The sequence below is a fragment of the Drosophila rhopaloa genome, unplaced genomic scaffold (assembly GCF_018152115.1).
Source record: "Drosophila rhopaloa isolate 14029-0021.01 unplaced genomic scaffold, ASM1815211v1 contig_3, whole genome shotgun sequence".
Taxonomy (NCBI): Eukaryota; Metazoa; Arthropoda; class Insecta; order Diptera; family Drosophilidae; genus Drosophila; species Drosophila rhopaloa.
Window position 1 is genome coordinate 6,285,332 of NW_025335123.1, and position 27,390 is coordinate 6,312,721.

General features: G+C 40.1%; 1 protein-coding gene and 1 long non-coding RNA gene across 4 annotated transcripts in view; both read left to right on the top strand.

Annotated features, from left to right (window-relative positions):
- The window catches only part of LOC108042804, a 54,365-nt gene extending 33,824 nt beyond the window's left edge, over positions 1-20,541 (top strand). For all 3 annotated transcript variants that reach the window (XR_001769223.2, XR_001769225.2, XR_001769222.2), the window contains exons 3-4: positions 2,106-2,128; positions 20,294-20,541. This is a non-coding gene — a long non-coding RNA (uncharacterized LOC108042804). The remainder of the gene's footprint in view (positions 1-2,105; positions 2,129-20,293) is intronic.
- Positions 20,542-20,599: 58 nt separating this feature from the next.
- On the top strand, positions 20,600-27,161 carry LOC108042794 (leucine-rich repeat-containing protein 24). The gene is made up of 2 exons (XM_017121251.2): positions 20,600-22,250; positions 24,889-27,161. The coding sequence occupies exons 1-2, from the start codon at positions 20,717-20,719 to the stop codon at positions 26,115-26,117; spliced, it is 2,763 nt and encodes a 920-aa protein (XP_016976740.1). The 5' UTR covers positions 20,600-20,716; the 3' UTR covers positions 26,118-27,161.
- The last annotated feature ends 229 nt before the right edge of the window (positions 27,162-27,390 follow it).

Genomic DNA, 27,390 nt, shown 5'->3' on the forward strand with positions numbered 1-27,390 from the left:
CTCGACTCGAGGAACTTTTGTTTTGCTCCTTTGTTCTGGCTGCTAAATTTTGTAAGTAAACATTCAATCGGAACTGCTCCTCAACCGATTTTCTGGCTCTTTGTGCCTAGCTCATTTTCATAAGATAAACGAATATATAATAGAACCATTTCCGACTCGCTAATGCCAAAAGTCAATAAATATTCTTTATAATTTTCTAACCATATTATTATTTCAACAATGGACTTATAACTTCATTAACGGGTGGCAAAATATTTGTATACCTTTGAAAAGGGGGGTATATTTATTAAGTCCAATGCCATTAAGTCAAAAGTCATATTTAAGCCACTAAATAACTTGTCCAAACAAATTAGCCAAAAACTTCATAATCCTTGTTTAGAAATCATCATAAAAATGTTTTTGAACAATTTATTTTGTATACCTATTTTAGACCAAAGTTACAACTCCAGCGCCATATTAACAATAACCAGATCTGTTAATATAAGCATATCAGTCTATTCGTTTTTACTGTCCCTAAACAATTCACTTTACTTTTTAAAGGCAACTTGAAACTTTTTATGTGCCAAGAGATCAGGTTCTTTAATAAAACAGCAACAAAGAAAGCAATAAACATGTACTGCTGCCTGCTCTGATACAAATTATGTTGTATCGGTAAAATGGCAGGACTTTTATTCAAATAAAACATTTATGGTTGTTTTCTAGAAAAGTTATATTGATATTGACAATACAAACTTGGTCCGCCTCGAAAACATTTTTCTACCATCAAAAAAGTGGCGGGGATAGAAATTCGCGATTTTCGGTAACGGAATTCGAAGAGGGGGGTGCTGCCAAAATTTTCAGCGTGGCCAAATCTAATATCTGGTACTCGATGTGTACCGACCGCCTAAAAAGTGGAGAGAAAGGTGTGGGGCAGGGGGCAAGGGAGTGCGGGGGGCGTGGCAAAGCAAAATGCGTAAGCAGAAAAGTTTTGCAGCACGCACACACACACACACCCACACACACAAATGGATTTCCCAAAACAGTTTTGGGGTACATAAATCTAAATGAGCTTAGCGTGTGTAACGTCGCTGGAAAAAGAGATTTATTGTTTGATTCTGCAGCATCCACGCCCCCGAACTTTAACGCTTTCACCTCCGCCCAATCATTTTTGCACCTATATTCATTTCTGTCGGACCTCGAGGCATTGGGTGAACCAAATGTTTATGGATTTCGCTATTTAGCTGGGATGACATCCCCAATTCGGGAGATACAGGTATTGAAGTTCTTCCTGTTGTGCACTGTAAAGAATACTACAGTAATTTTTCGTTTTTGCACGGTGTATTAAACATTTTCTCATTGGATTTCCTTAAGGTTTTTCGATAATATACTCGATCGTTTTTTATAAATCTGAAAGAGTAATATTTAAAATGTATAAAACTACTTATTTTGATTTAAAAATCTAACCTTCTAAAGGAAAGAATGCATGTCAATAAGCCTTGTGAGTAAATAGATACCTTACCAATCAATGATAAACACATACAAATGGATTTACATATCTACCTTTACAATTTTTAAACTTAAAAAAAGATTTTTGGGGAGTTTGATTTTTGCCCCAGCCTTTCCCATTATATATTTAGATTTCCATTGAGCCCAAGCCAGCAGTTTTTTACGCTCCCTTGGGTGCGGCAGATTTGTAAACAGATATAGAATTTCACTGCAGGCACAGCTCCACGTGTGTGTAAAAGTGAATGAAGGTTTTTTCCAGGTTATTTTCGCTAATTCTGTATGAAAAGAGTTGTGCTTCCTTGAGCGAAAGCCCCACGGGAATTTCCAGTGCTTGGCTGGCTGGCTGAGGTCCCCCAAGCCTGTCAACTTTATGAATTTTATTATGGTTTTGAGAACATAAAACATTTAAATAAGCATCGAGATGCCATCAATATTGGTTTTATTGCCGAGCAGGTATTATTAAAAATTTGAAAGGCTGTTAAATGGACTTAAACATTATCCCAAAAATTAAACAATGCAGCCTAAATCCTCTTCTTTATTGTATATTGTAAGCCTAAGCTTCTCACAATTTCTCGCACATTCTAAATTGTTAATTCTCACACTTTTTGTCTCTCTTTCAGATTACCAGGTTCTTGTTAAATGGGTAAGTTATCCACCAATATATGGACAGGGGCCTCGGGGAATGAATCAAAATGTTGGAGACATTTAACCTATTTCTGCATATTTGAGCAAGTCGGCTTATTAGACGTTTAACCCCAGACAGAACCCATTAATTGGGTTATGCCTATTAATGACACCTATAAAATGTAGTCGACCGGTTTTCCTTTAATCTACCTCACTTTAAACTTAACTTTAAATTTAACCTGAAACTTTATTTGAAACTTGACTTGAAACTTAACTTAAAACTTGGCTTGAAACTTAACTTGAAACTTAACTTGAAACCTAACTTAAAACTTAACTTAAAACTTTGCTTGAAACTTTACTTGAAATTAAATTAAAACTTTACTTGAAACTTAACTTGAAACTAAAAATTTAAAAAATACGAAAAATGTTGGTGAAATTAAAAATGTCGTGCTAAATTCGCATCAATCAACCACATTTGCAGTCATTTGCAATTTTCTTCAAAAACAACGAAGTTATAAAACTTTTGCGCATCGTTAGACGCCACTTTACCCATTCGATTTTGTTAATGTTTCTGGGCCAATTTTCTATGGCATTCTGCATTTCTTTTTCAACCCCTTTTACACTCGCAATTGCCCCACATTGGCAGCAACTCTTTTTATTATTTTTTTTTATTTTCTATTTTTTTTTCACTCATTACCGCCCACTTCCTTTGCCCCATACATTGCAAGCGTATTATTCGTCTTTGGAGTTCCACGGAAAATAATTAACATGTCAGTTCGGTTTGCTCGTAAAACTTTTGCACACACCCTAACACACAAACAAACACACAAACACACATACAATGGCACGCAAACTTCCGCCCACACAAATGGCACACACAGGCAAAAAAAAAATAAATAAATAAATAAATAAAAAAAAATGTGTTTTGTCGCGTTGTGTTCCGCTTGCCAGAGTTAAAGAACAGAAACGAGGGAAATTCCGGTAAAAATTTCTTTTCAAGAAAATTTTTCTGCATTTTAATGGCTTAAATGTGTAAGAAATCAAAACATGCCATACAAGAAAGCAGGCCGAGTAAAGTACGTTGGCCAAAACAACAACAATATGTTCTGAAATTGTTCTTGCATCAACCACAACAAACACTGCAAATGACGTCTACAAATAGCCATCGAAAGTAGAAAAAAAAACTACAAATACTAAGTGGGAAAAGAGTGAAACCAATTGTAAAATTAGCAGGACTTTAAAAAATTGTATGCCCCAAAAGAAAGTGCATTTTTATGTAGTTACATAAAGTACTTCGTGTTAAAGATGTATTAGATATGGAATAGGAGTTTATTCAAATGTGGTATGTGGAAAAGTACAAATCGTGGATATTTATTTCCGTTGCCCGTGTTATTTGACTTTTCTGATTATATAAATTGGCCATATGTGAATATGTAAAAAATTGCACTTAAAAACATAAGAACTGTGTGCATTTTAAATAATCGTCCGCATAACAAACGAAGTGATGAATATAGAATCGGTTGCGTGGGAGAAATTTCAAAGAACATTTTTTTTGTAGCATACTTTTTAGTACAAAATGCGGTTGTTTACCGAGGGGGAGATTTAAGCCCCAAATAGTCGATACAATACCTATTCTGTATAAGAATTTATATACTTGGTAGGATCGAAAACGCTTCCTGTTTCATATACGTTATGCAAATTTCGCCAGATTGTTGCCATCGTTGGCGGGTTATATTGTCCACATGCGGTCGAAACTAGAAATAAGTGGCAATAGTATACGGCTATTGAGCCACATGCTCCATAGTGTATGTAAATGTATGTTTATTATACCCTTATGTAGTGGAAGGCCCCAGCTGCTAATGCTCTTATTATAGTTAGTTCATAGTTTTAAAACTTAAGCTAGCTTTATATAAATAAATAAAATAAATATACCCTTACAAAGGCCATAGAAAAGATCCGAAAATTAATAGGAAATTTAATATAGATTCGTTGTTTTTGAAGATATACGCTTATAACATGAGATGTGCAAAGGTGTGCGATTTTAAAATAAATTTTTATTTTATAGAAACGATTGTATAATTTATAGGCAAAACATATAGACTTGAAATTCGGTTTTTAGTCGTTTTGTAGAATAATACATTTTTGGTGTAGGTTAGGTACAAGGGTATGAAAACTTCAGCTGGCCGAAGTTTTAGTTCTTTACGTATTTTTTACATAAGTGCTACAACAAGGCTTTGGAAAATGTGCGAAAAAACAACTAAGGATTTCTGTGGCGGGGTAGGTGTTCAATCGCGGCTTGAATTTTACGTTATGAACATCCCCACCTTTGCCCTCATTCGTCCTTCTTGGCCCTTCTTTTGGCGTGGCTAATAAGATTCACTCCACTTTTGCAGGGCGCGCTCTCTCGCACACTCGCGAACTCACACACTCGCACTCTGTCGCTCTCTTGATGGCACTTTGCATGCAAATTGCGTTCTATTTGCATATTTTTTGCAGCACTGGGATGCATATGCATGGGCGCGTGCAGACGTACGTACACAGATAAAAAATCAGCTTTATATCAATTTAATATTCGCAAATCAAATAGAAATTTACATGTTCTCTAACTTTTTGATGAGTGAATTGTATTGAAAATGGTACGTGCCTAACGTCTATCCACTCGAGATATCCCTCTTTCGAAATGCAATCTCAAAGTAATGCCTTAGCTTATACCCTTTGACTTAGTAAGTGGGTCAAAAGGGGCGAGGTTCGTTCCCCACTTTTAGCATATAACGTTTTTCTTTATTATGACTGCTATATAATATTATTGACCAGCCCTGATTTTGAAACTCTGTTTCAAAACAATACGAAAAGTAATACAAAAACATATCGTTATCCAGGTGTGTTCAAAAAACATTTAAGATCGCTTTGAGAATAGCTTTCTGGTCAAGATAAAACTCCTTTGTTTTCCTTCTTTTCTTTTATTGAAGGTAACATAAAAGCAATTCTTGGTTTTCTATAAATATGTTTTTCAAAAATCAAAAAAAAAAACATTTGAATATGTATTTTTAAACCAAGCCTAAAATGAAAATCAAAAGCATTACAAATAAATCGAATAAAGCTGCATAAGCTTCAAAAATGGTATACAAAAAAATTCAAGAACAACAACAATAACTTTCTGATTGATTTTCGGTTGTTGAATATTTCAGGAACACCCCCTGTATTTCATATAGATTTTTTTTTGTGTATGCATGTCGTATATTATGTGTAGCCAGGCACTTATGCATTGTCTGAGTGCGACTGGATGAGTGTGAGTGTCCCCGATCCCCCAAAAGTTTTTCCATAAAGAAGCACGAACGTAAATATCACCTCAGATGAGCGGTTAAACCAAATTAAAACCAGTGCGAGTTTTAAAGTTGACATTGACAATACAAACACATCTCTGCCGTCGAATTTGTGAGTGCTAATATTGGCATGCGAAAGAACAAAACTTCCAAAGTTTTTTGATCTGCTGCAGAGATTCATTAAAAACGTTCATCCTGCTTGCAATAATGACTAGGATATCTGAACGTTGAACGTAAAAGTCAAAAGGTAAATGCCCGTTTCTAACTTTTCTTGTGTCTGAGTTTGAGCTGCTAATTTGAAAAGATTGACTGGCGGTTAATGATCAAGAAAGATTTCTTGCTTTCCAAAATAAAGAATTTCCTGAAATCGATGAAGACCCAATTTGTTGGTCAATGTTTAACGTTTATAAAAATAGGCTTTTCGCCCTTCATGCGTTGATATGAGTGGGCAGAGCTAAAAAGTTGCGCTATGAGTTATAAGTATTCTATGATTCGCACAATACATCAGCCCTCGCGAGTGCCTTCAAACTTCCTTCAAACCGTCCTGACGAGGACAACAAACTGCAGTCACTTTGTTTGCCCTGGCCACACTACTGAGTGGAGTAGAAGTGCTAGTGAACTTTTGCAAACTGCTCCCATTCAAACTGGGTACTGGGTACTGGGTACTGGGTGGTGTTTCCTTGACTGCCTGACTGGCTGACTGGCTGGCCGGCCTCGCGCAGCTAAGTTTGCACCAAGTTGTTTCCAACATTTGTTCTGCTCCGAGAAATTGAGAAGCGGAGAAATGGAGAAACGGAGAAATTGAGAAACTGGAAACTTTTGGCGCCAGCTTAGCGCGGCGCTCAACTTTCAGCTTTTCCCATTTTGGCAGGACTCTCAAGCGCTCATTTGTTAAGTTTGCTGGCAGCCCAAGTCTAGAATGCGGTGTATCAGGAGTGGCCCAAAACGGGAGGGCGGTGGGTGGGTGGATGGTAAAGGGCGGAAGACGGAAGAAAGGGGCATGGCAGACAAAGGCTCCGTTCTTTGCCGGGCTTCCTGCCTACAATATGCCATATGCCATATGCATATGCACATAAATTTTGTTGCATTTCAAGTATTGCACCCTGGCGGAGCCCAGGACTAGGACTCTGGGACTGGCTCAGCTCGAAAGGACTCTCAACCACTCAACTCAAAGGATGGCAAACAGAGCCGGCATACACATCACTTGACTGCATGTGCCCTGCAAAGTGAGTTGCGTTGGACTGGGTGCAGTTTTAGTGGGTTTGTCTAGCTAGCTTGTGTGCTCGTGTACTTGTCCCCTTGTCTCCTTGTCTCCTTGTCTGCTTGTCGTGCACGTAAACCAACCGAATTTGTCCATTACAATTGCATCCGAGCCCAATTCCGCATCCCCGCAGCGCAGCAATATAAATCGAACCCGGGAGCCGGGGAAAGATAACATTTTCCGCAACTAGAGGCTAGAGTTCAAGAGTTGGCAGATGAAGTTGCTCCAGAGACGATGATGATGGGTTCTTGGGTCTCGGTTTTCGGTTCTGGGTTCTCTATTCTGTGTCCTTGTTGGCACAGTGTGAAATAACATAATTGAGGCTTCCATGACATAATCTTTATTTGTGTCAAGGCTTATATAAAAGTTTTGAAGGGAGAACTTGCCTAATGATTCTGGTTTACTTAGTTTACTACTATTTTTACCATATGATCGTGCACTATAGTATTTTATAATGAACCCACAATAATTATTGCAAGAATCAAAGAGAATAACAAATTCTTAAGTCCTGAATACTCCAATTTCATTTGCCCACATTCGGTGGCAGAAATCACAAAAAAAAAAGGTTCACCTCGATGAACGGAGCGTGAAATATTCCCTTGGTCAATACAATCGAAAAATCCTATAAAATAAATTTAAAATTCGATAATGCGATGGGGATTGCTCAGTCAAGTGTGTGAGCAAAAAGAGCTGGACAACCGGAGCAGACCGGAACGGACCGCAATAAAACAAGAAAATACGCTATAATCCAATTTCCAGACTATGAGATACCTGCTACTCACTGACCTGTTACAAATAGTGGTGCATTCACGCAGGCGCAAAATGGTAACCACCCATAACTTTCCTGAAAATCGTATAATTTACAATATATTTGGTTAATACTTTCAGTGTTACAAGCATCTGAATCCATTATACCTTTTGCAAGGGTATAATTATTATACACTGAAGACACAGACAACAATGAGCCAGCGACGGCAGCACCTGATACAATCAAACTTTGTTTGCGTGAAAATAGATTAAAACTGCAGGAAGCGTCAAAGCGCACGAGAACAAGGACTTCTAAGGAGGGCAAGTCAGGATTCTAACGTTTGCAGGGATGTTGGAGGATGCGAGGGCGAAACCATGTCCATTCACGTTATTTGCAACAGGATGTCGAATCGATTGAATGGTCTAGTTTAAGCCTCATTTCTGCTTTGTTATAGAGTATTATAAAGGGTATTATAATTTTAGTCAAAAGTTTACAACGCAGTGAAGGAGACTTCTACGATGAAGATGAATTGCCATAGTAGTATATGTATATATATTGTATCTTTGCAAAGTAGTAGTATCTCAGTCTTAGGGCTATCCAAAAGACTTCTTTTTATTGCAGGTAGTATATTAGTCGGAACGAGCCGGATCGCACGACTTTATCATATAGCTATAATAGGAACAATTGGAAAAATATATGCAAATATTATAGTTTTTGAGCGTGTACGCATAAAAATCGAAATATAGGCAACAGGGTATATAAGGTATACAAATTTCGGCTTGCCAAAGTTAGCTTCTTTTCTTGTTTTTGTAATTGCTGTCTGCATTCGATTGTGCATCTAGTAGTTCCTACTCAAAGAGCTCCCCCTAAGAGCATGTGGCCCTATTGGTTTCCGTTGCTTTTTTGCCACTAATAGCAACACTTTTGCACATGTGCTCTGGTGTTTTCTGTTCAATAAGCAAGTTTTTGGGCACCCCTGGTCTGGTTTACACTGGAGACCGGATGTGGGTGGTTTTGTTGCTGGCCATCAAACTTGTCCCCGGACAGAAAATGCAAGAGATGTTTCGAGGACCAGAAAAAGCAGAGATGTCGGGCAATGTCCTGACACCCCCTACTGATTTGAGCTTGTAGCAAAAAACGGACAGTTTTTTTGGCTGGTAAAATGCCGTCCATATATGACGTAATCATCGAGAGGGGGGCTCAAGGAAATGATAACTCAAATGGCCTAAATTAATTTTTTGTTTGAGAAAATTGATTACTTGGATGGAGGATGAAAAACGCCAAAAATATTAAGATCTGGGATGTCGTTCAATATTAAATATCGTAGAAAATTAAATATTTATACCCTTGCAGAGGGTATTATAATTTTGGTCAAAAGTGTGCAACGCAGTGAAGGAGACATCTCCGACCCTATAAAGTATATATATTCTTGATCAGGATCACCTCCTGAGTTGATATAGCCATGTCCGTCTGTCTGTTTTTACGCAAACTAGTCTCTCAGTTTTAAAGCTATCGGATTGAAACTTTGCACACACCCTTCTTTCCTTTGCACGCAGTATATAAGTCGGAACGGCCGGGATCGGCCGACTATATCCTATAGCTGCCATATAACTGATTGATCGGAAATGCCATAACTTTCGTGTTTGTAAAGTTAGGAAGTTGGGATTTTCTATGGGTTTTATATTTGGCCAATCAATCCGACCTACCAAATTTCATAAGGATCGGCCGACTATATCCTATAGCTGCCATATAACTGATTGATCGGAAATGCCATAACTTTGGTGTTTGTAAAGTTAGGAAGTTGGGATTTTCTATGGATTTTATTTTTGGCCAATCAATCCGACCTACCAAATTTCATAAGGATCGGCCGACTATATCCTATAGCTGCCATATAACTGAACGATTGGAAATGCCATAACTTTGTTGTTGTTAAAGTTAGGAAGTTCGGATTTTTTATGAGTATTAAGAATGCATCATATGAATAATTTTGGAGAATATAATTTACAGAGTATTCTGCAAGGGTATATCAACTTCGGCTCCGCCCGAAGTTAGCTTTCCTTTCTTGTTTTCAATAATATATCGATATTACATGTTTAATCAAAAGTTTTTATTTTTGAAATGTATACCTTCTTCTTCTTCTTGCGAATAATAATGCTAAAATTGTATCGATGTTTTGCGATAATATTTTTTGATACTTGAATTATAATTATTTTGTTACTATAAGATATTTTCGGCCGATTTACCACATCGTGGTTTCCTTTTCGTTAAACATCCCTAGATAGCCCCTAAGATATTTAAGCTATTACCCAGCACTGTGTCATATTCTATGGCTCCCTGGACGAACTCACACATTTCCTGTCTTGTTGCCTTCCGCCTTACCGGCGCATCTCTGACCGAACGTCTTAATTTTCTTGAAAGTCGTTTTATAGTTGTTAAGTCCGACCCCCTTCCCCTTCTTATTTGTCCCACTTCGCTTTGCGGAACGTGAAAGGCGGAGCGAACCCTTTTGGTCGACTCCTTCGCCGCTGCCTCCACCTTTTGTGTGCTCAAATCTCGAGACAATAATTTTTATGGCATAAAATTTTAGTTCTGCTCTTACTTTTTCCTTCGCTTTGTGGCAACGCGGCGGAGGAGATGACTCGGCCATGGATTCGGATGAGGGGATGTGAGAGGAAGGATGGGACAATCGTGCCTTGTCGCCATGTAAAACCAAAGTAAATTGCCATTTTTTCTAAGCACTTATTTTTTACTGCTGTGAGGCTGGGAAGGCAGGAAAGTGACACAAGTGGCTTGCGTCAGGGGCTTAGAGCTTAGCCTCACAGTTTTCGTCTGTCTAACTGGCAAGTACACTGAAAGGAAAGCGATTTCACAAATTAAGAACATGCGCACACTCACCTTGTCGACAGTCAGCATTGTGACTATCGTACACAGACAGAAAATATATATTGTATTTTCATGAGTTTTTCATATTTTTGTATTATTTTAAACCAGGGTAATATGATCTGCTCAAATAGTTTAAACGATAACTTCAAGACTATTAAAACATTTATTTAATATTATAATATTAACAATGCATGATTATAGAATCGAAATAGGAATTGTTCATCTAATAATATGATTAAAACTAGGTGTTATTGTATTAATATTACATAGCAGCAATAGAAAAAATATAAATTGTATACAATATCAGCGGGGATCGAATGTGTTCCTTTGTGAGAGCATTTTGTAATCGATGTTGATATCATTAATTCACCGCAGATATATGAGCCGTGGAAATTTATATATATTTTTATATTTATATAGATTACTCCGTAAATAACCAATGGGTATCTATCGGAAGTTTTATTTGGTTTTGTAGATTTCTCACAGTGCTGGCAAATAGAACGAAGTTTTTCAAACCCACAGTTGCTGCCACAGAGCTTTGAAGTTCAGCGAGCTTCGAGAGCTGCGACAGCCATTTGTCGCGTCTAGACGGCGCTCCTTTGATATTCGGAATAGGAAAACTGGGAAAAAAAAGCGGAAAGAACTAGGAGTGAGCCGGGAATCGGTGTTACCGCGCTAAGACAAACAACAATGGTCAGAAGCGGCAGGCCAGACACTAAGTAATAAGCCGTGCGTAGTTGGGCTTCTCTTATTCAGCTTTGTCGACGAAAGCAGTAGATGCCACGCCCACAAGTCCATAAGGACCAGCACCAACACCCCCCCACCCCACCGCGTAACCACCATCCGCCTTCAACGGAGCGTTAAATGTTCTCCTAATTTTGCGCAAACGACTGTAAGAGGGTGGCTCAATTGAATTGAATGGCTCAGTGCGAGCTTCATAAGGACCGACACTCTCGTTAAAAACGGCGCACCTCAAGTTTGAGCCGCAAATCTGTTTTCTGAAGAGTCAACTAGGAAAACATCTCTTTCCATAACCATCATTTTAAAATGGGTTTGCTTAATTGCATTACCTTAATTTATTAAAACTTCTAAATTAACACCCAATAATTATTTTTGCAAACTTTTTGTTATCCAGGGATTGTTAATAAAATTTATAAAAAACTTGAGCCCCCAATTAAAAATGCAAGATGTTGGTATATTTGAACATAACTTATTTTTTAAAGGAGATTTCAGAAGTGTATAAAAAACATTCTTAAAACAAACTTTTAGGCAAATAAGTACTACATTAGTGGAAAAGTTTCCGTTCAAAGTAATGAAAATAGAACAAATTTATTTAATATCTAGATTGAAGGATATAAAACATTTGAATACAAATGTGGGTGCTGCTTTTTTTTTAAGTCAGCTTTTATTGTTGATAAAGAATATATATATTTTAGGCGCAAAACAGAGAAAGTCGATCCCAACAATACAACCAGTGGCTTAAACCTTTTTTTCTCTTTTTAAGTTAAGTGTCTAGAAGCTATATATTTATTTTGGAAAGCCGTACGAAAGAACGATCAATATTCATTCAATTTTATCTCTTACTTTGGTCTTTTTAATTGCAAAATTTGTTGAAAATTATTTTACTATCCGTTCTAATGAACATTTTCTATGAGCCAGCTCTCAGGGATCTGTGCCGGCATTCACCTTCAGCTGCTTCTGGTGCTGGTGCCTAATGAAAATGAAGGGAGCTTTTTCGGGGCTTGGAATTGGACGCCTTCTTGCTGTGGCAGTCTAACTAAGCCGTTGGGCGGAAATTAGCAGATACACAGATAAATGGTGCAGCTCCTGGCTTGGCCTATTAACAACTGGCCAGTCCCTGGCAAAAATGGTAGCTGCAGCTGCAGAGCCCACTAATTTCTATTTGTTGGAAGTGCTGGGCTCTGCAAGTGCCCCAAAAATGCAAGAGTCTTAGAGGGAGGACTTTATCTTCTGCAAAACCGGCTACTGATTACATATTCGGTAATGTTTTAAAATAAGCATCATGTTTCTATCCATCAACCTGTCTTAATTAACTCAGCCGTTCGAATCTATCTTTCTTTGTGTATGTCATTGTCATAATGGATTAACACTTGTCCATCGATTACCATCGCTTCAAATGAAAATTGCGCTGGTAATGAGGCGATTCGACACATTTGTAAGGTAAATGCCCAACAAATGTGTACAGCATAATAAGCCTTGAACGGTTTGTGCTAGGAGGCGTTGGTAAATGCACTTTTTTACACCCCACGCACAATACACGACGAGGCAGGCAACTGTCGACAAAATGTATTTTCACGAGTCCACATAATGCCAAGGACTTATCGGACAGACAAGTGGACATCTCAGCGGTTGGTAACATTGTGGTGGGCTGGAAATGGGACTGGGAGTGCGCTGGATCTACTCGAATTACCCATTAATAGGCGTTGTGGTGTGCCTGACGATGAATTCATAAATAAAGAATACATGTATACGCCATACCCCCTACCCCATGCCCCATTCCCCATACTTCGACCTAATGGGGCAGCTGTGAGGGGACGTGGCTTTGTGGAAATTACACTGTCCATATCCAATACGATATGATTGATGCAAAGTTCGGTTCCCGCATATGTATGTCCACGTTTGCATGTACGTGTTTTATTATTATGCACACTGAGCACATGGTATAATGCGTGTTGTTAAGCGCGTGGGTCGCGTATTGGGTGTATGGTGTGGGGTGGTGGGGGGTGGAGCTCCGTAGGTCGGAGCTCAAAGTGTGAGGCATCAGAGAGCTCTCTGTGGTCAGGTCACATGACGTAAGCGCAATACTGAGTAGACGTCGGGCCAAAACAAATTAAATTGTATTACAAAAATGGCGCACGGTGAATGGAGAATGGCGAATGGCAAATGGCGAACGGGGAAGAGTCCGCAAAATGGCAACGCAGTTGCGTGTAATATCTCGTGCGAATGTGTGCCTCGTTGGTTGACGTGTGAGTGAGTAAGTGCATCGTAAATGAGTAGCACAATATCGAGCTCAACGCCCGTTAACGATTTAAGCATAGAAATTCATAACGTCAGGGCCATTTGCTTACCAAGGCAGGACGTGAACAGGATGACAGGATAGCAGGATGGAAGGACCCGTCCCAAAGGATCAATTATTCATGCGACGATCTTTGGGGGATGGGAGCTCGGCAGGTAAATTATGCTGATATTATTTAAAATGAACTATAAACCGCTGAAATAATGCGGAAAGTATTTTACGAACCTGGCAGGAAGGCAAAGGACATTATGCGACCAGTAAATTCGTCAAAATGAAACCCAAACCCTTCATTTATATTTTTACAAAAAAAATGTAGCCATAATAAAATGATTTTTTCTATATGAAGCTAAATCATTATAATCGAGGCAATCAAGTCCAACACTTTTCCAGCCTTCATGTCTGGGCGTAATTCCAATCAGTTCGTACATGGTACACTCATAAAAAAATAAACTTTAAAAGAGCGCACAATATAGTTTAGAGTTATAGAAATTTTTGTTTTTGAATTGAACAAATGGCTAGAAGAACAATTTCTTTTATTAAATAATACTATTAGTAAAGTCTAATGAGTAAATATTTTATCCTATCGAAAAAACTTACATTAGGATTGATCCATCTGCAAAAGATTTCTGAACGTTCAGTTAATGTGAGCCTTATTTATGGAAATCATTTCAATATTTTAGAATAAAAGAAATCTTGTTTTATTTATACTTTGAAAATATTAAATATTTTTGATGAATTTCCGATTCTTTTCATAGTGTATTATTAAGACATGAACAAAATCCATAGGGCAATCTTCGTCTAGACTAAAATCAACTTAATGTTTAACTTTCGCAACCGTTGGCGGCGTAAAAGTTTTGCCACCTCAAACATTTGCCTTAAGACCCGTCCTCGCTATATTTAATCAGGAAAGTTCAATTTTTTTGATTTCTCGTCCCGTTCCTGGCGTTCTCGATAGCGAAAGTTTTGTCGCCTGTTGCCCGCAAAGCATGTTGTTGTTCGAGTGCTGATGAAGGGGAAATGAAGAAGGCGGGTGTGCCCACCCAAAGTGGGGCAAATTGAAATGGGGCGTGGCCGTGTCAGGTGGTGGGACGTAAAAGCAAAAGTCGCCACTGAAATTGAAAAACAAACTGCAGCAGCAGGGCAAGCTTGGGGCCAAGCTAAAGGAGGAACCACGATGCCATGGCAGGGGCAAGAAATTGAATATTTGATTAGGCAAGCAGCCGGAGGCAGTCGAGTCCACCCTGCATCCTCTATTCTGTATCCTACATCCTACATCCTCTATACTCCATCCTATCTATCCTCCGGCCAATGTCAGCTGGCAAGTTGCCGGCGGTAGTGTACGCGTTGGACTTGAACTCGGACCCGTCCTCTAGATGAAACCATAAAATGTCGCTGTCCGTGGCAACAAGCGAATGATGATGGTGCAACATGCCCAATGTAATATGGCAATGATTGCACCTGCGAGGCGCAAGTGCCTCCAGCTGAGCTCCAGGCCTCGTTCCCGTTCCCGTTCCCGTCCTCGTCCTCGTTTTTTTCCCATGGGATGCACCAAGGATGCTTTTGTACACTGCCGGTGATTGGCATGCGACATGTTGACAGCCTCTACTCACCGCAACTTATCAAGCCGTCGCGCGCAGCTTGCCAATTTTCGATATGGAAATGCAGTCAAACATCTGCCAGCGTTTTAAACCCTGCACTCTGATAATAGCACAACAGGATGTCCACGCACAGGACCCACGAATATTTTCCATTATCCATGTCTTTGTCGAATTTTTGTTAATACTGTGTACTTGAATTGTAAACAGAAAGGTTCATCCGGATTCCATTGAGTACATAAGTACATAATGTTGATAAGCATCACCTAGCGAGCTTATTTAGTCATTTCCGTGTGCTCGCTCTGATTAAAAAATATACTTAGAACTTGTTTATCCCTGCCACAAGCATAGTGAATATTTTAATTGGATCTCTTGGTCGAGACACTCCTACCATAGATTGCTTCCTTTGCTTCCTTTATATATATATATTTTTATATATATATATATAGAAGGCATTATAATCGGACCCCATCTTGTAAATATTTTCCGCTTTCTATTCCTTTTATTCCACTTGGTATATACACTTTTCAGCAAGGCATTCAACTGAAAAGGGGGAACGGGAAGATCCAATTTTTTGTTTCGTCCCCACTATTTCCATTCAGTTAAATGATTGCAATGACCATTGAAGCGCGGGTAACCGAGCAACACTTGGGCCGCAAATTCGACACAGAGTAATTTGCAAATAGGCTTAAAGTGCACTGTGGGCTAAAAGATGCACATATTTTAAGAAAAAAGAGAGCATATATTTATGTGGGCCTACTCTTGTAGATAGGTCCACCCATTGGTAATAAACAGTGCCAATGCTTCATATCTACCCACATTTCAAAGCAACAACCAATTCGTTGAGAAAATATTGTGTAAGTAAAATTTGCATCAGTATTAAAGACTTCGAATTCGGTCTTACCAAATTAAAAAAATTGTACTTAAATTTGCATCGGTATTAAAGCTTTGGTGACATTACAAAACATTTTTCTTCTTACTTTCTCCCGAGATAAAATTACTATTTTAATTTTACCTAAATTTAAATGGTTCATCTTCTAAATAAAACATATTAAAGACAATATTCTTTGTAAATATAGCCTCAAAGACTGTGACACTTTGGCCCACGGTGACCACAATAAGAGCGCTTTACAAGGGGACAAATAACCATATAGACCAGCGGTGCCCAACAAAGGAAAACAAAAACACATGTGTTCTTGCTTCGTTCGTCGCCATCAGTAGTAAAAAAAAAAAACAACGAAAAGCTAATACATAAATGGCTCTTTTTCCCGGAAAAGAACCACATGCTCTTATGGGGGGCTCTTTGAATAGAGGCTAGATTAACAATCATGTACCGAAGAGCAATTACAAACAAGAGGGCATTCTAACTCCAACTATCCGAAGTGTAAATACTCTTGCAATTAAAGCACTTACTTGTATGGCCAAGTTTTGCTATAACAGCTTTACAATATTTTCAAATATACATATATCATACGTCATAAAAACGTTAATAAAATTCACTGATATTGATCTGCTTTTTTCATCTAAGTCAATAAAAATATTGGTCAATTGTTTAAATTAATTGAGTTTAAGAAAATAATAACACAAAAACCGGATATAAAAAGTTTGTTTTTAACCTGGGCGCAAATGCCCACATACTCGTCCACATTGAAACGAAATTGTCTGCTTTAATGCGTTACAAAGTTGTGACCAATATTATTACAATCTTGATACAAAAGTAAACAAAAGGCCAATGGGGCTTGGCTGACTGCTATTACTATTGCTATTGCTGTAACGCAAAATGATCGGAAAAACAGGAAAAAAAATAATGAAAGAAAAAGAAATTCGCTTCATTTAGCAACAAATTGTTGTGACAACAAAATAGGAGAAAAAAAGAATTGGAAAAAAATGAATTCTTGTCCGCTTTCGACGGTTCAACAACTTTTGTTTCATAGACACACTTAAAATGCCATTGCCAATTGGCATACGACAAAAAGAGAACCCAAAAACGCAGAGCGGAAAACAGAAAAAGCTGAAAAAATACCGAGAAAAGTGAAGTGGTGGCCGCCATAAAATGAACGAAACCCCGAAACCAAAGCAATTAAATTTGTTTAAATCGATTTAAGCTGACAATAGACAATGCCTGTCCATGGGTTTTGTGGACAGGCGCCGGACTGTCGGCGGGTTCAGTTGGGTTCATTTCGGTTCGGTTTGAATCGTTTGAATATGGGGCGTGTGCCACCATATAGCAATTACAACCGCAATTGCCAATAAAATGACAACGCTTAATTCTATGGCAGTTTGCAGCCCAAAACCAATGCCGTAGCCAACGTGCGGAAAGGCCTTAAGTTATCAATTTGTATTGCTTATTGATAGAATTTTCATCAATTTACAATCATAATTTTTGAATAAGCTTAAAAGAGGAACAATTGAATCTTGTTGGATTTAAATTCGATGGGATGCGGTAGAAAGAGATTTTACATTTCACACACTAACCCACTTTCATCGACATGTTTATTTATGGTTTCTGAATGTAAATAATTCTTACTAATGAAGTAAGTAAGTTAAGCTATCCTTTTTTGGAATCACAAATAAGATGTATTTCTGCAATATTTTGGATCCAATCTCTGAACTTAATATAATATATGTTTAGACATATATATATATAGTCCCCGAGTTAGAGTATGTATTGTCCAATCTGTTCTTCTATTTATTATATACTTTTGCCGAAATACAATATACCCTCTTAATCCACGAGTAACGGGGTGAAACCAACTAAATATGTTAATGTGTGGACAAGAATGGCAAAGATTCCAACAAATTTCATATACATATTACACAAAGCGTAACTCAAAAGTTTTTTGGGTCGTTGTAAATGGTTACGATTTCACAATCAAAAGTTTTGAGGTATTAATCCAAGTTTGGCGGTTTTTCGCCTGGAACTCACCGCACAAAATTCCGTCCTCACAAACTGAGGACACACACCCCGTTTGAAAACAAAGCAACAGAAAGAGAGAGCGGAGCGGCCAACAACGAACGAAAACCCATTGAGAAAATATTTAACAAAGCGAAAAATTGCACCGCTTTTCTTTTATTTGCATATTTAATTTGTTTTGAGGTTTTTTCTATCCAAGCAAAAAACCGCTGACACAGGCAACAACAGAAATAAAACAAAAAAAAAATTACAAAAATTGTGCAGGAGAAAAAGGAAAACAAACAACACACACGGGCATACTCAAAGTATAACCATCCAACTGAAATATGTATGTACGAATGGAACGGCCCTTAAGCCCCCATTTATCACCACCTCCTGCCTTGACTGAAGGTTTAAATTCGAACTTGAAATCAGTCCACAATGTAACCCAAATGGAATAGAATAGGCCAATATGAAATAAATAATCGTTTTTCTGTTTATTCTGAATTATTTGTATTCTAATTTAAAGATAATTTGATTGAAAATTGACTGCAATAGACTAAAAAATAACTCAAATTTTTGTTGTTGGTAGCATTATTAGTTTTTTAATACAATGACTTGCACTTTGTATTGCTACGCTATAAGTTCGTTGTTTTACTTTATAATTAAGTTCAAATAATAATAAATTATTGCAATTGACTAAGAAGATGGATCATAACTGGAATCCCATTATTGTTATAATTAGTTTTTTGATAATAGTAAACACTTTTCGATTTTTTTTTTTTTACATTTGTAAAAATACTTAAAGAAAAAATCTACTGAAAATACCTATTGGAGTTGACCTAGGTTGAAGTAGACTTGTAACTGAAAACCTATTACCATTATAATTAGTTTTTTCGTATTTATTGGCTATTAGTTCCTTTTCAAACACAATATTTTAGTAATTAGCTTCTTTCACAATTTAACTAAGTTCAGGGCGAAAGCCACTTAAAATAAGTTGCAAATGACTTAGAGCATAAATCATAAATGGATTCCCATTATTCGTATTATTTGTTTTTTTCCCATATTGTTGTACGTATTGCTTCGTTGTTATTATAACTTTGGAAATTAACTTGTTTTACTGTCAAATAATTTTCAAAGAGAAAACAATTGTCAAAAGGATCCAAAAAAAAGACTTAGAGGATGGATCATAACTAAAATTCCATAATTAATATTTATTGGTTTTTTGATGATAGTGAACAATAATTGTTTTGTTTTTTTGCATGTAAATAATTCAAGGAGAAAGCCATATTTATGGACTATATTATGAATCCCATTTTTTCTGTTATTGATTTTGTTGTGATAAGTGCCCAGATACAATAGTTGGGGCTTGTTTCACTATTTAATAATGCTTTTGGCTGTGCACCGTTGAATGTTGAATATTTGTCTTTGTGTAGCTGCCTCCTTTGGTAAATTGTATTTGTGTGCCTTCAGAAGTGTTGACGTCACGAATAGCGCTTAATTAAAGCGAAACCCAGCTCAATGCTAAAAAGGCGGTCCTTCATCCGCCGAATTTTTTGTCTTGTTTGCACTTGCCTGAAAGTGGATGTGGATCCTCCTCCTCCTCGTCCAAAGTCCCCAGTCCCCGAGTCCCCAAACTCCTTATTCATCCAATATGATGGCTTTAACCGGAGCAAAAACGTGGGCGGGCCAGCTTGGCAGCGATGCCGCAAGTCAGTTAGAAGCCGCAAACTGTCACAGTTTAACAACATTTTCATTAATCAAGCCGCTGCGACTGCCACCTGAAGAGTGGAGACCAAAGAGGACGAAACAGATTAAGGGGACTCGAAACGCAGCAGCCGAATTCTTGTTTCCATCTGCCTTTGTTGTTTCGTTGTCAATCTCCTTTGGTGGAGAGCCATGTTTGCCAGGGATCCTTCTTTCTTTGTGGCTTCCTCCAGCAGAAAATGTATTTAATGGCGGTTGGTGGGATTTCTTTTTATTTGATTTATTAATTTAAAACGTTCACATCATGCACTGGCATGCATTGACACAAAGGGTGAGATATGAATGTCTATTTAAGTGTTCTCTATTGGTAAATCTTATAAAATACATATATGTAATGTGTGAACTCGAACCGATCGATCAAATTTGAATATGATTTGCTCCATCGCTGTGTGCCGTGACAAACATAATCCCCTTTTATACATATAGAGCAATCCTATATGTGGGCACATGTACCCAATTCCGCGCTAATTACCCAATCCCATTGATGACACACAACAAACTTTTGCCAATAAGGCAAATCCCTTTGGCCTTGCGCTAATGTCTCACCTTTCGCCTCGTTAGCAACCCTTAGGTGTCCTTGTCCCTTGGTCAGGAGCAGACCCAACCCAGCGGGCACACACTTTGCGGAACACTTTATTAATTGACAAACTCTCTGCATTTCTGCGCATTTCTTTCAGGTGGAAACGGAGCACGGCTATTTGCGAGCTTAGAGCCCACCACCGTCCGCCGGGACATTAATTAATCACGGCCTTGTCATTCGCAAGGATCAAGGAGTGGCAAAACAAGCAGGCGCAGGCGAGTGGCGAGTGGAGAGCGGCGACGAAGGGCGCGGGAATCAAATTAACAGTGCGTCAAAAGGATTAGGCCAAGAAGGACGACATCGCGGGGCGTTCGGAGTTAGCAGCACGTAGCACGTAGCACATAGCAAGCGGCGAGGCGAGGCGAGTAAACACAGCCCCAGGGATCAGGGTCGGGGGTCAGAGTTCGCAGGCACTTGGTGGACCGTGTCGGCACGTGTACGGCGGCTCATCGTCGCGGATTAGGAAAAGAGATCCGGCCACAGAACCGCAGCAGAGACCGCAAAAAAAACAGACCAAGCGATGGCCAGGACGGCGGTGCTCCTGCTCCTGGCGGTGGCGATGGCGGTGACAGTGCTCCTGCCCCTCGCATCGGGCACCTCCGACTGGATGCAGAGCTGCGGCAGCTGCCACTGCCACTGGAATTCGGGCAAGAAGAGCGCCGACTGCAAGAACAAGGCGCTCACCAAGATCCCGCTGGACATGAGCAACGAGATGCAGGTGCTGGACTTTGCCAACAACCAGATCCCCGAGCTGCGGCGCGAGGAGTTTCTGCAGGCGGGTCTGCCCAATGTGCACAAGGTGTATCTGCGCAACTGCACCATCCAGGAGGTGCATCGCGAGGCGTTCAAGGGTCTGCACATCCTGATCGAGCTGGACATGTCCGGCAATCGGATACGGGAACTGCATCCGGGCACCTTTGCGGGCCTGGAGAAGCTGCGCAACGTGATCATCAACAACAACGAGATCGAGGTGCTGCCCAACCACCTGTTCGTCAATCTGAGCTACCTGTCGCGCATCGAGTTCCGGAACAATCGGCTGCATCAGGTGCAGCTGCACGTCTTCGCCGGCACGGTGGCGCTGAGCGCCATCTCGCTGGAGCAGAACCGACTGGCCCACCTGCACAAGGAGACGTTCAAGGACCTGCAGAAGCTGATGCACCTGTCGCTCCAGGGCAACGCCTGGAACTGCAGCTGCGAGCTGCAGGACTTCCGTGACTTTGCGATCAACAAGCGCCTCTACACCCCGCCCACCGACTGCCAGGAGCCGCCCCAGCTGCGCGGCAAGCTGTGGAGCGAGGTGCCCTCGGAGAACTTCGCCTGCCGGCCGCGCATCCTCGGCTCCGTGCGCTCCTTCGTGGAGGCCAACCACGACAACATCTCCCTGCCCTGTCGCATCGTGGGCAGTCCGCGTCCGAATGTCACCTGGGTGTACAACAAGCGGCCGCTGCAGACGTACGATCCGCGGGTGCGGGTCCTCAACTCCGTGGAGCAGCTGCCGGCATCGCAGGTGCTCACCTCGGAGCTGCGAATCGTGGGCGTCCGTGCCTCCGACAAGGGGGCCTACACCTGCGTGGCGGACAACCGCGGTGGTCGGGCGGAAGCCGAGTTCCAGCTGATCGTGAGCGGCGACTACACCGGCGCCATGTCCCCCTCCGACGGCCTGGGCGGCATGGGTCTGGGCGGCATGGGCGCCATCGGGGCGCCGGCCATTGATACGCAGACGAACGTGTTCCTCATCATCTGCCTGATCACCACCACGCTGCTGCTGCTCTTGATCGTGGTGGTGCTGACGCTGTTGTGGTACTGCCGCCGCATCAAGACCTACCAGAAGGACACCACCATGATGAGCGGCGACGGGCTGATCTCCTCCAAGATGGACAAGACGCACAACGGCTCCATGCTCGAGGGCTCTGTCATCATGGAGATGCAGAAGAGCCTGCTTAACGAGGTCAATCCCGTGGAGAAGCCGCCGCGTCGCACGGACATCGAGAGTGTGGATGGAGGCGACGATGGACTCGAGATCAAGAAGACGCTGCTCGACGACACGGTTTATGGTGAGTGCAGTAGTTTCCCGTCCCTAACTCCTGAAGAAAGATATATTTATATTATTCCCATGTTTTATATTAATTTCTTCTGCTTAAATATACCGCGTTTAATTATCCTTTAACTATTTGCTCAGATAGCTAAACTAAATTAATTGACAAAAAATTACAATCAACAGGTTAGGTTTCTAATAAAGAAATGTATTTGCACACCTTTAAATTCCTTAAATTTCTAGATAAATAAAAAATGAAAGCATCTCTGTTGCGATAGTTGGCAGGATAAAAAAGTTGAATAAGCCATGCGGGCAATAATTGCATATTTTATTTCGTCATTCACGTTTATTATTTGAAAAAGAAATTACGTATTTAATAGTAATGGGGTCGGTTTTTATTTTTACCTTTAATGCCATTGTAAAATGGCAAAAAATTGGTAATAAAATGTATGCAATTCATGGAATAAATTAAGTTCGCCAATTGCTAATCAACCAAAATGATTATCGCCTGACTTTTGTAATAAAAACCAAAAATAATCATTATTGTTATTATTGTGTGATTTTTACAAAATAAAACATTACATTTAATGTGACTATCTTTATAAACTGTCCAGCATTGTTATAATATATTTGGAAAATATCAATGAACAGCACGCTTCCTTTTGCCTGTTACATACTCTTTTGCAAAATATCCTTTTTTATTGACGACTAACAAATATCCAAGACACATCAATGTTAGCCCAAGTAGGAATGTATATTTTGTAAATATACAAACTGAAGTATAAACAAAGTGCCATATTGCAAGGCAAACCAATCAATGCTTTTAATAGCGTATCTGAAAGATGCGATGAGTCTTCTTTTTTGCATTTAATAACGAAAGACTCGACTGACTTTTTGTGTCATCATGGCGGTTGAGCAGCAAATGATGCGAGAGCCACTGTCAACACAGGCTCGACTCTATTTACCCAATGTTTCCATCTGAATGGTGCGCCCGGACCCTAAGTCAATGCCAATTCTAACGCCAGTGTCAACACACTCGCTATTTCCGCGGGATGGCCTTTACCCGGGAGGGATCCTAACTAGCTTGGATCTCATCAAGCCGGCGGAAAATGTTTGTTTTAAATTTCCGATTGCTCATCAACTTTCATTGGGAGCCCTAAAAATCAAGCGGAGTTCGAAGCAAACAAACATTTATGTTTGAAAACCAACAAACTTTTCGCGATATGGCAGTCCATATTGAATGCTGATGAATGAACATAATTTAATTAAATTATTTATATCTTTTAACTACTCTAATTTACCAATATTAAGAATGCTTTGCTACAACAATTTATAGCAAAAAAGCCTTTGTATATTAATGAAAACCAAGGCATCCTTCTTTCAAAACAACACTAGTTATAATGCCTGTCTTGTTGTAGCGCTGGGATATATAAATAAATAAATGGCCAATTGGGTTTGACAATTGAATTGCAATGACAATTGGAAAGACAATTGAATGCAATTGATGCACTGCCCTCGTGTCACTTATTGAGTGATTGGAAAAACAAGCGTTGACATGTGCCAGAGCGTTGTGCTGCTACTGATTGGGATTAACCAAGAATTATTATTTTTCAAAAGAAACGACAGTTAAAAACTATTTTCCCCGGTTTCGGATTAAACAGCAGAGGGCTTTACGCGGCACTCAACATCTGAAAACCCCCTGAACTGATAAAGGGTGGACCTTAAATTAAACAGAAATAATTTAAAAGTATGTAACGGAAAGAAAAAGGCTTTATACGATATTTTTTTATAGTGTTAGTTAAAATTAAAAACATTTTTAATGAAAACATATAAGAAAGCCTTATTTTACATTTGTTATTAAAATGTTGAGTTTAAATAAAAAAGTACTGCTGCACATATAATTTGTCTGTAATTTTGGACAGACACAGTTTACTGGTGTGTCCGTCAATCAAAAATGGATTTAACATTGTTGACTCGCGAGTGTCAAAAATAATTGTAAACCTATTTTCATTTTATAAAATCAAGGGGCCCTGGACGTTCCCAAATGGTACGATATTGTTCAATAAAATTGAATCGTTAACAAGTAAAAGCCGTATTTACCACACTAATATTTTGACCAGCTTTAATTATGCCCTGCCACTTAATAAATTCATTAAAAATATAATAATCGATAGTGCTATAAATTGTCAGTTTGTTCCTGAGCCAGCTACATGAAATACTTCTTGGAATATATAGAAAACTATTTAGACCCATATTTATTAAAAGTATTTTGCTTTTTTTTTGCTTAATAAATTAATTTAAAAGGTTACTAGCAGTACTAGGTTAAAAAAAAAGTTACTTTAAAAAGTAAGAACTGGTTGTTTAGGAGTTAAGATTATTAAAATCAAGGACTGTTAATAACAGTTTGGAGATTGATATAAATCACAAAATACATTTTTTTGGTTTAGCTATTCTAAAACAACCATTTTTTAAATTTATTTTTTTTTTTTTTACGCATATAAAACTTTTATAAAACATTTTGAGAACCCTTTTTATATAATACCTTTAAAAAAAGAAACTACAAAAAGTAAATTTAAAATTTGGCCTACAAAAATAAGAATCGTAACTTCGTTTCTAAAATTGTAAATTGGCTTAAACTTACCTCCCTCTCCTTGCAGTGCCCAACCACTCGCGGGATGAGGAAGCCCACTCGGTGGCTCTGTCGGACACGACGACCACGCCCCGGTCGCGACACACCTACGTAGACGACGCCTACGCCAACAGCCTGCCGCCGGACCTGCTGGCCTTCCCCGCCCGCGTGCCGCCCACCTCGCCCTCGATGCAGTCCTCGCAGTCGAACATCCCCGACCAGGTGATCTACGGCATCCGCTCGCCGCCCTCGCTGACCAGCCCGGTGTACACGCACATGACGCCCCACGGCATCTACGGCACCAAGACGATGGCGGCTCCGCACAACGGCTTCATGACGCTGCAGCATCCCAAGTCACGCAACCTGGCCCTGATCGCCACGGCCAACAGCAGTCGGCAGCACCAGCACCAGCACCACCATCTCCAGCAGCAGCAGCAGCATCCGCTGGCCGCCACCTCGCCATTTCTGCCCGCTCCCGTCGTCTATTCGCCGGCCACGGCCGTGGTCATGAAACAGGGCTACATGACCATTCCGCGCAAGCCGCGCACCCCCAGCTGGGCGCCCAGCACGTCTGGAGCGGCCGGCGGGCACGGTGCCATCCAGCTGAGCGAGTTCCAGAGCCCCACCTCGCCGAATCCCAGCGAGACGGGCACCGCCACCACAGCGGAACTGCAGGCGGAGCCCGTGTACGACAATTTGGGGCTACGCACCACGGCCGGCGGCAACTCCACCCTCAACCTGACCAAGATCGCCGGCACCCAGGGCCCAGGTCAGCAGTACTCGATGCGGGACCGACCCCTTCCGGCCACGCCCAGTCTGACCTCGGTGTCATCGGCGACGAATGCCAGCAAGATCTACGAGCCCATACATGAGCTGATCCAGCAGCAGCAGCAACTCCAGCAGCAGCAACTGCAGCAACAGCAACAGCAGCAACAGCAACTGCAGCAGCAGCAGCGGCTGGGCTCCTCGGACATGGAGCCACTGTACGGGGTACGGCACCAGGGGATCACGATACTGCCCGGATCCAGCATCAGTGGGGCCGGCCTGGGGCACGCCGCGTATCTCTCGCCCGTGCCGTCGGCTGTATCCCCCAGCCACGCCGGCAGCAGCAGCGGCGACTCACCGAAGACCGCCAAGATCCCACCGCGGCCACCACCGAAACCCAAGAAGAAGATGTCCGTGACGACGACGCGCAGCGGTCAGGGCAGCACCAGCCAGCTCTTCGACGACGAGGGCGAGGATGGCACCGAAGTCTAGTTTGGCACTCACACGGCGGCTGATGGAGATGCAGAGACATGATGGAGTAGCAGGCGATGAGGAGGAGTCCCTGGCAGCTTTAGTGCGTGAGAAGATGGGATGCAGCCAGATGACGGAGGACAGGGAATGGAGGATAGGGGACAGAGGACCGACAACAGCTACATTAACATCCGCTGTTGCGGCTTGTAAAAACAGCCGCCAGAAGGATTCTGTTCCGTGGTTCACGCCACTGCGTGACTTGTGTGCCAAACGACTGATGTAGGTTTTAGTAATTAAATCGATGAACATGCGATAAACAAGAATACAAAAACGAGAAAATATATATACTCTATCCAGATGGACAGAGAGGTCCCAATCCCAATCCGTTAGGGCGATCCACGCGTCGGATGAAATCGCTTTTTAGAACCATCTAATCCCAAAATCGTATATGCGGAAATACGTGAAAACCCAATTGTAATACCACCTTTTTTTGTGTAGACTAGTTAGTTTGGTACAAAACGCATTATTCGTATATATATATACACAATTTTAAAAGTATATAAACCTTAAAAAAAACAGATCCTATAATGAAACAAATATTAAACATAGGAAAAAACTTTCAAATCAACGACAGTTTATTTAAACGCAAAAAATAAAACTAAAAAAAGAAAAAAAAAACAATTCATATTTTCAAAATTTTGCAAATTTTATAAAATTGTAAATGTAAAATGCATACAGTTAATCATATTAAGCTATATATATTAATGAATACATATATACTAAGTGTAAGCAAACAAATTGTATCCTTACAAATTTTTTTTTTTGTTTTACGGAAGCCACCACGAATTGGAAATTAAACTATATGAAAAGTATATTCATAGCGGGTAAGTTTGTTAAGTGCATTAGCGGTAGGATAAAGGGTTTGCAGTCGCAATTAAAACAATGAATTGAAACTTCTATGTATACATATAGTCTAGAAAGAAGGCGCGTCAAAATAAGGTCAGCTATAATAACGATTGTACTAGTTATAAAACAATATATAAAATAAATTTCTATGTACATGGACTTACGTATGTAATTCTAGGCATTAAATCTACACCCAATTACGACATCAAAGAAGAAACGAAAAGTTATAGGCATATATGTATGTAAGTCTGACCTTACGCCTTGGAAATTACCTTCACGCGACGCATTCAATATCCAAACTATTCACGAACTAAATGAAAACATATACAAGGCATTTAGCAGCAATCTTTATACATACATGAATACGAATATAGACCATAACATACGA

What these genes read in the sequence shown, in the direction of transcription:
- LOC108042794 (XM_017121251.2), top strand. Translation starts at nt 20,717, where the DNA reads ATGGCCAGGACGGCGGTGCTCCTGCTCCTGGCGGTGGCGATGGCGGTG. An exon ending in GCTCGACGACACGGTTTATG is followed by an intron (nt 22,251 to 24,888) that starts GTGAGTGCAGTA and finishes CTCTCCTTGCAG; the next exon opens with TGCCCAACCACTCGCGGGAT.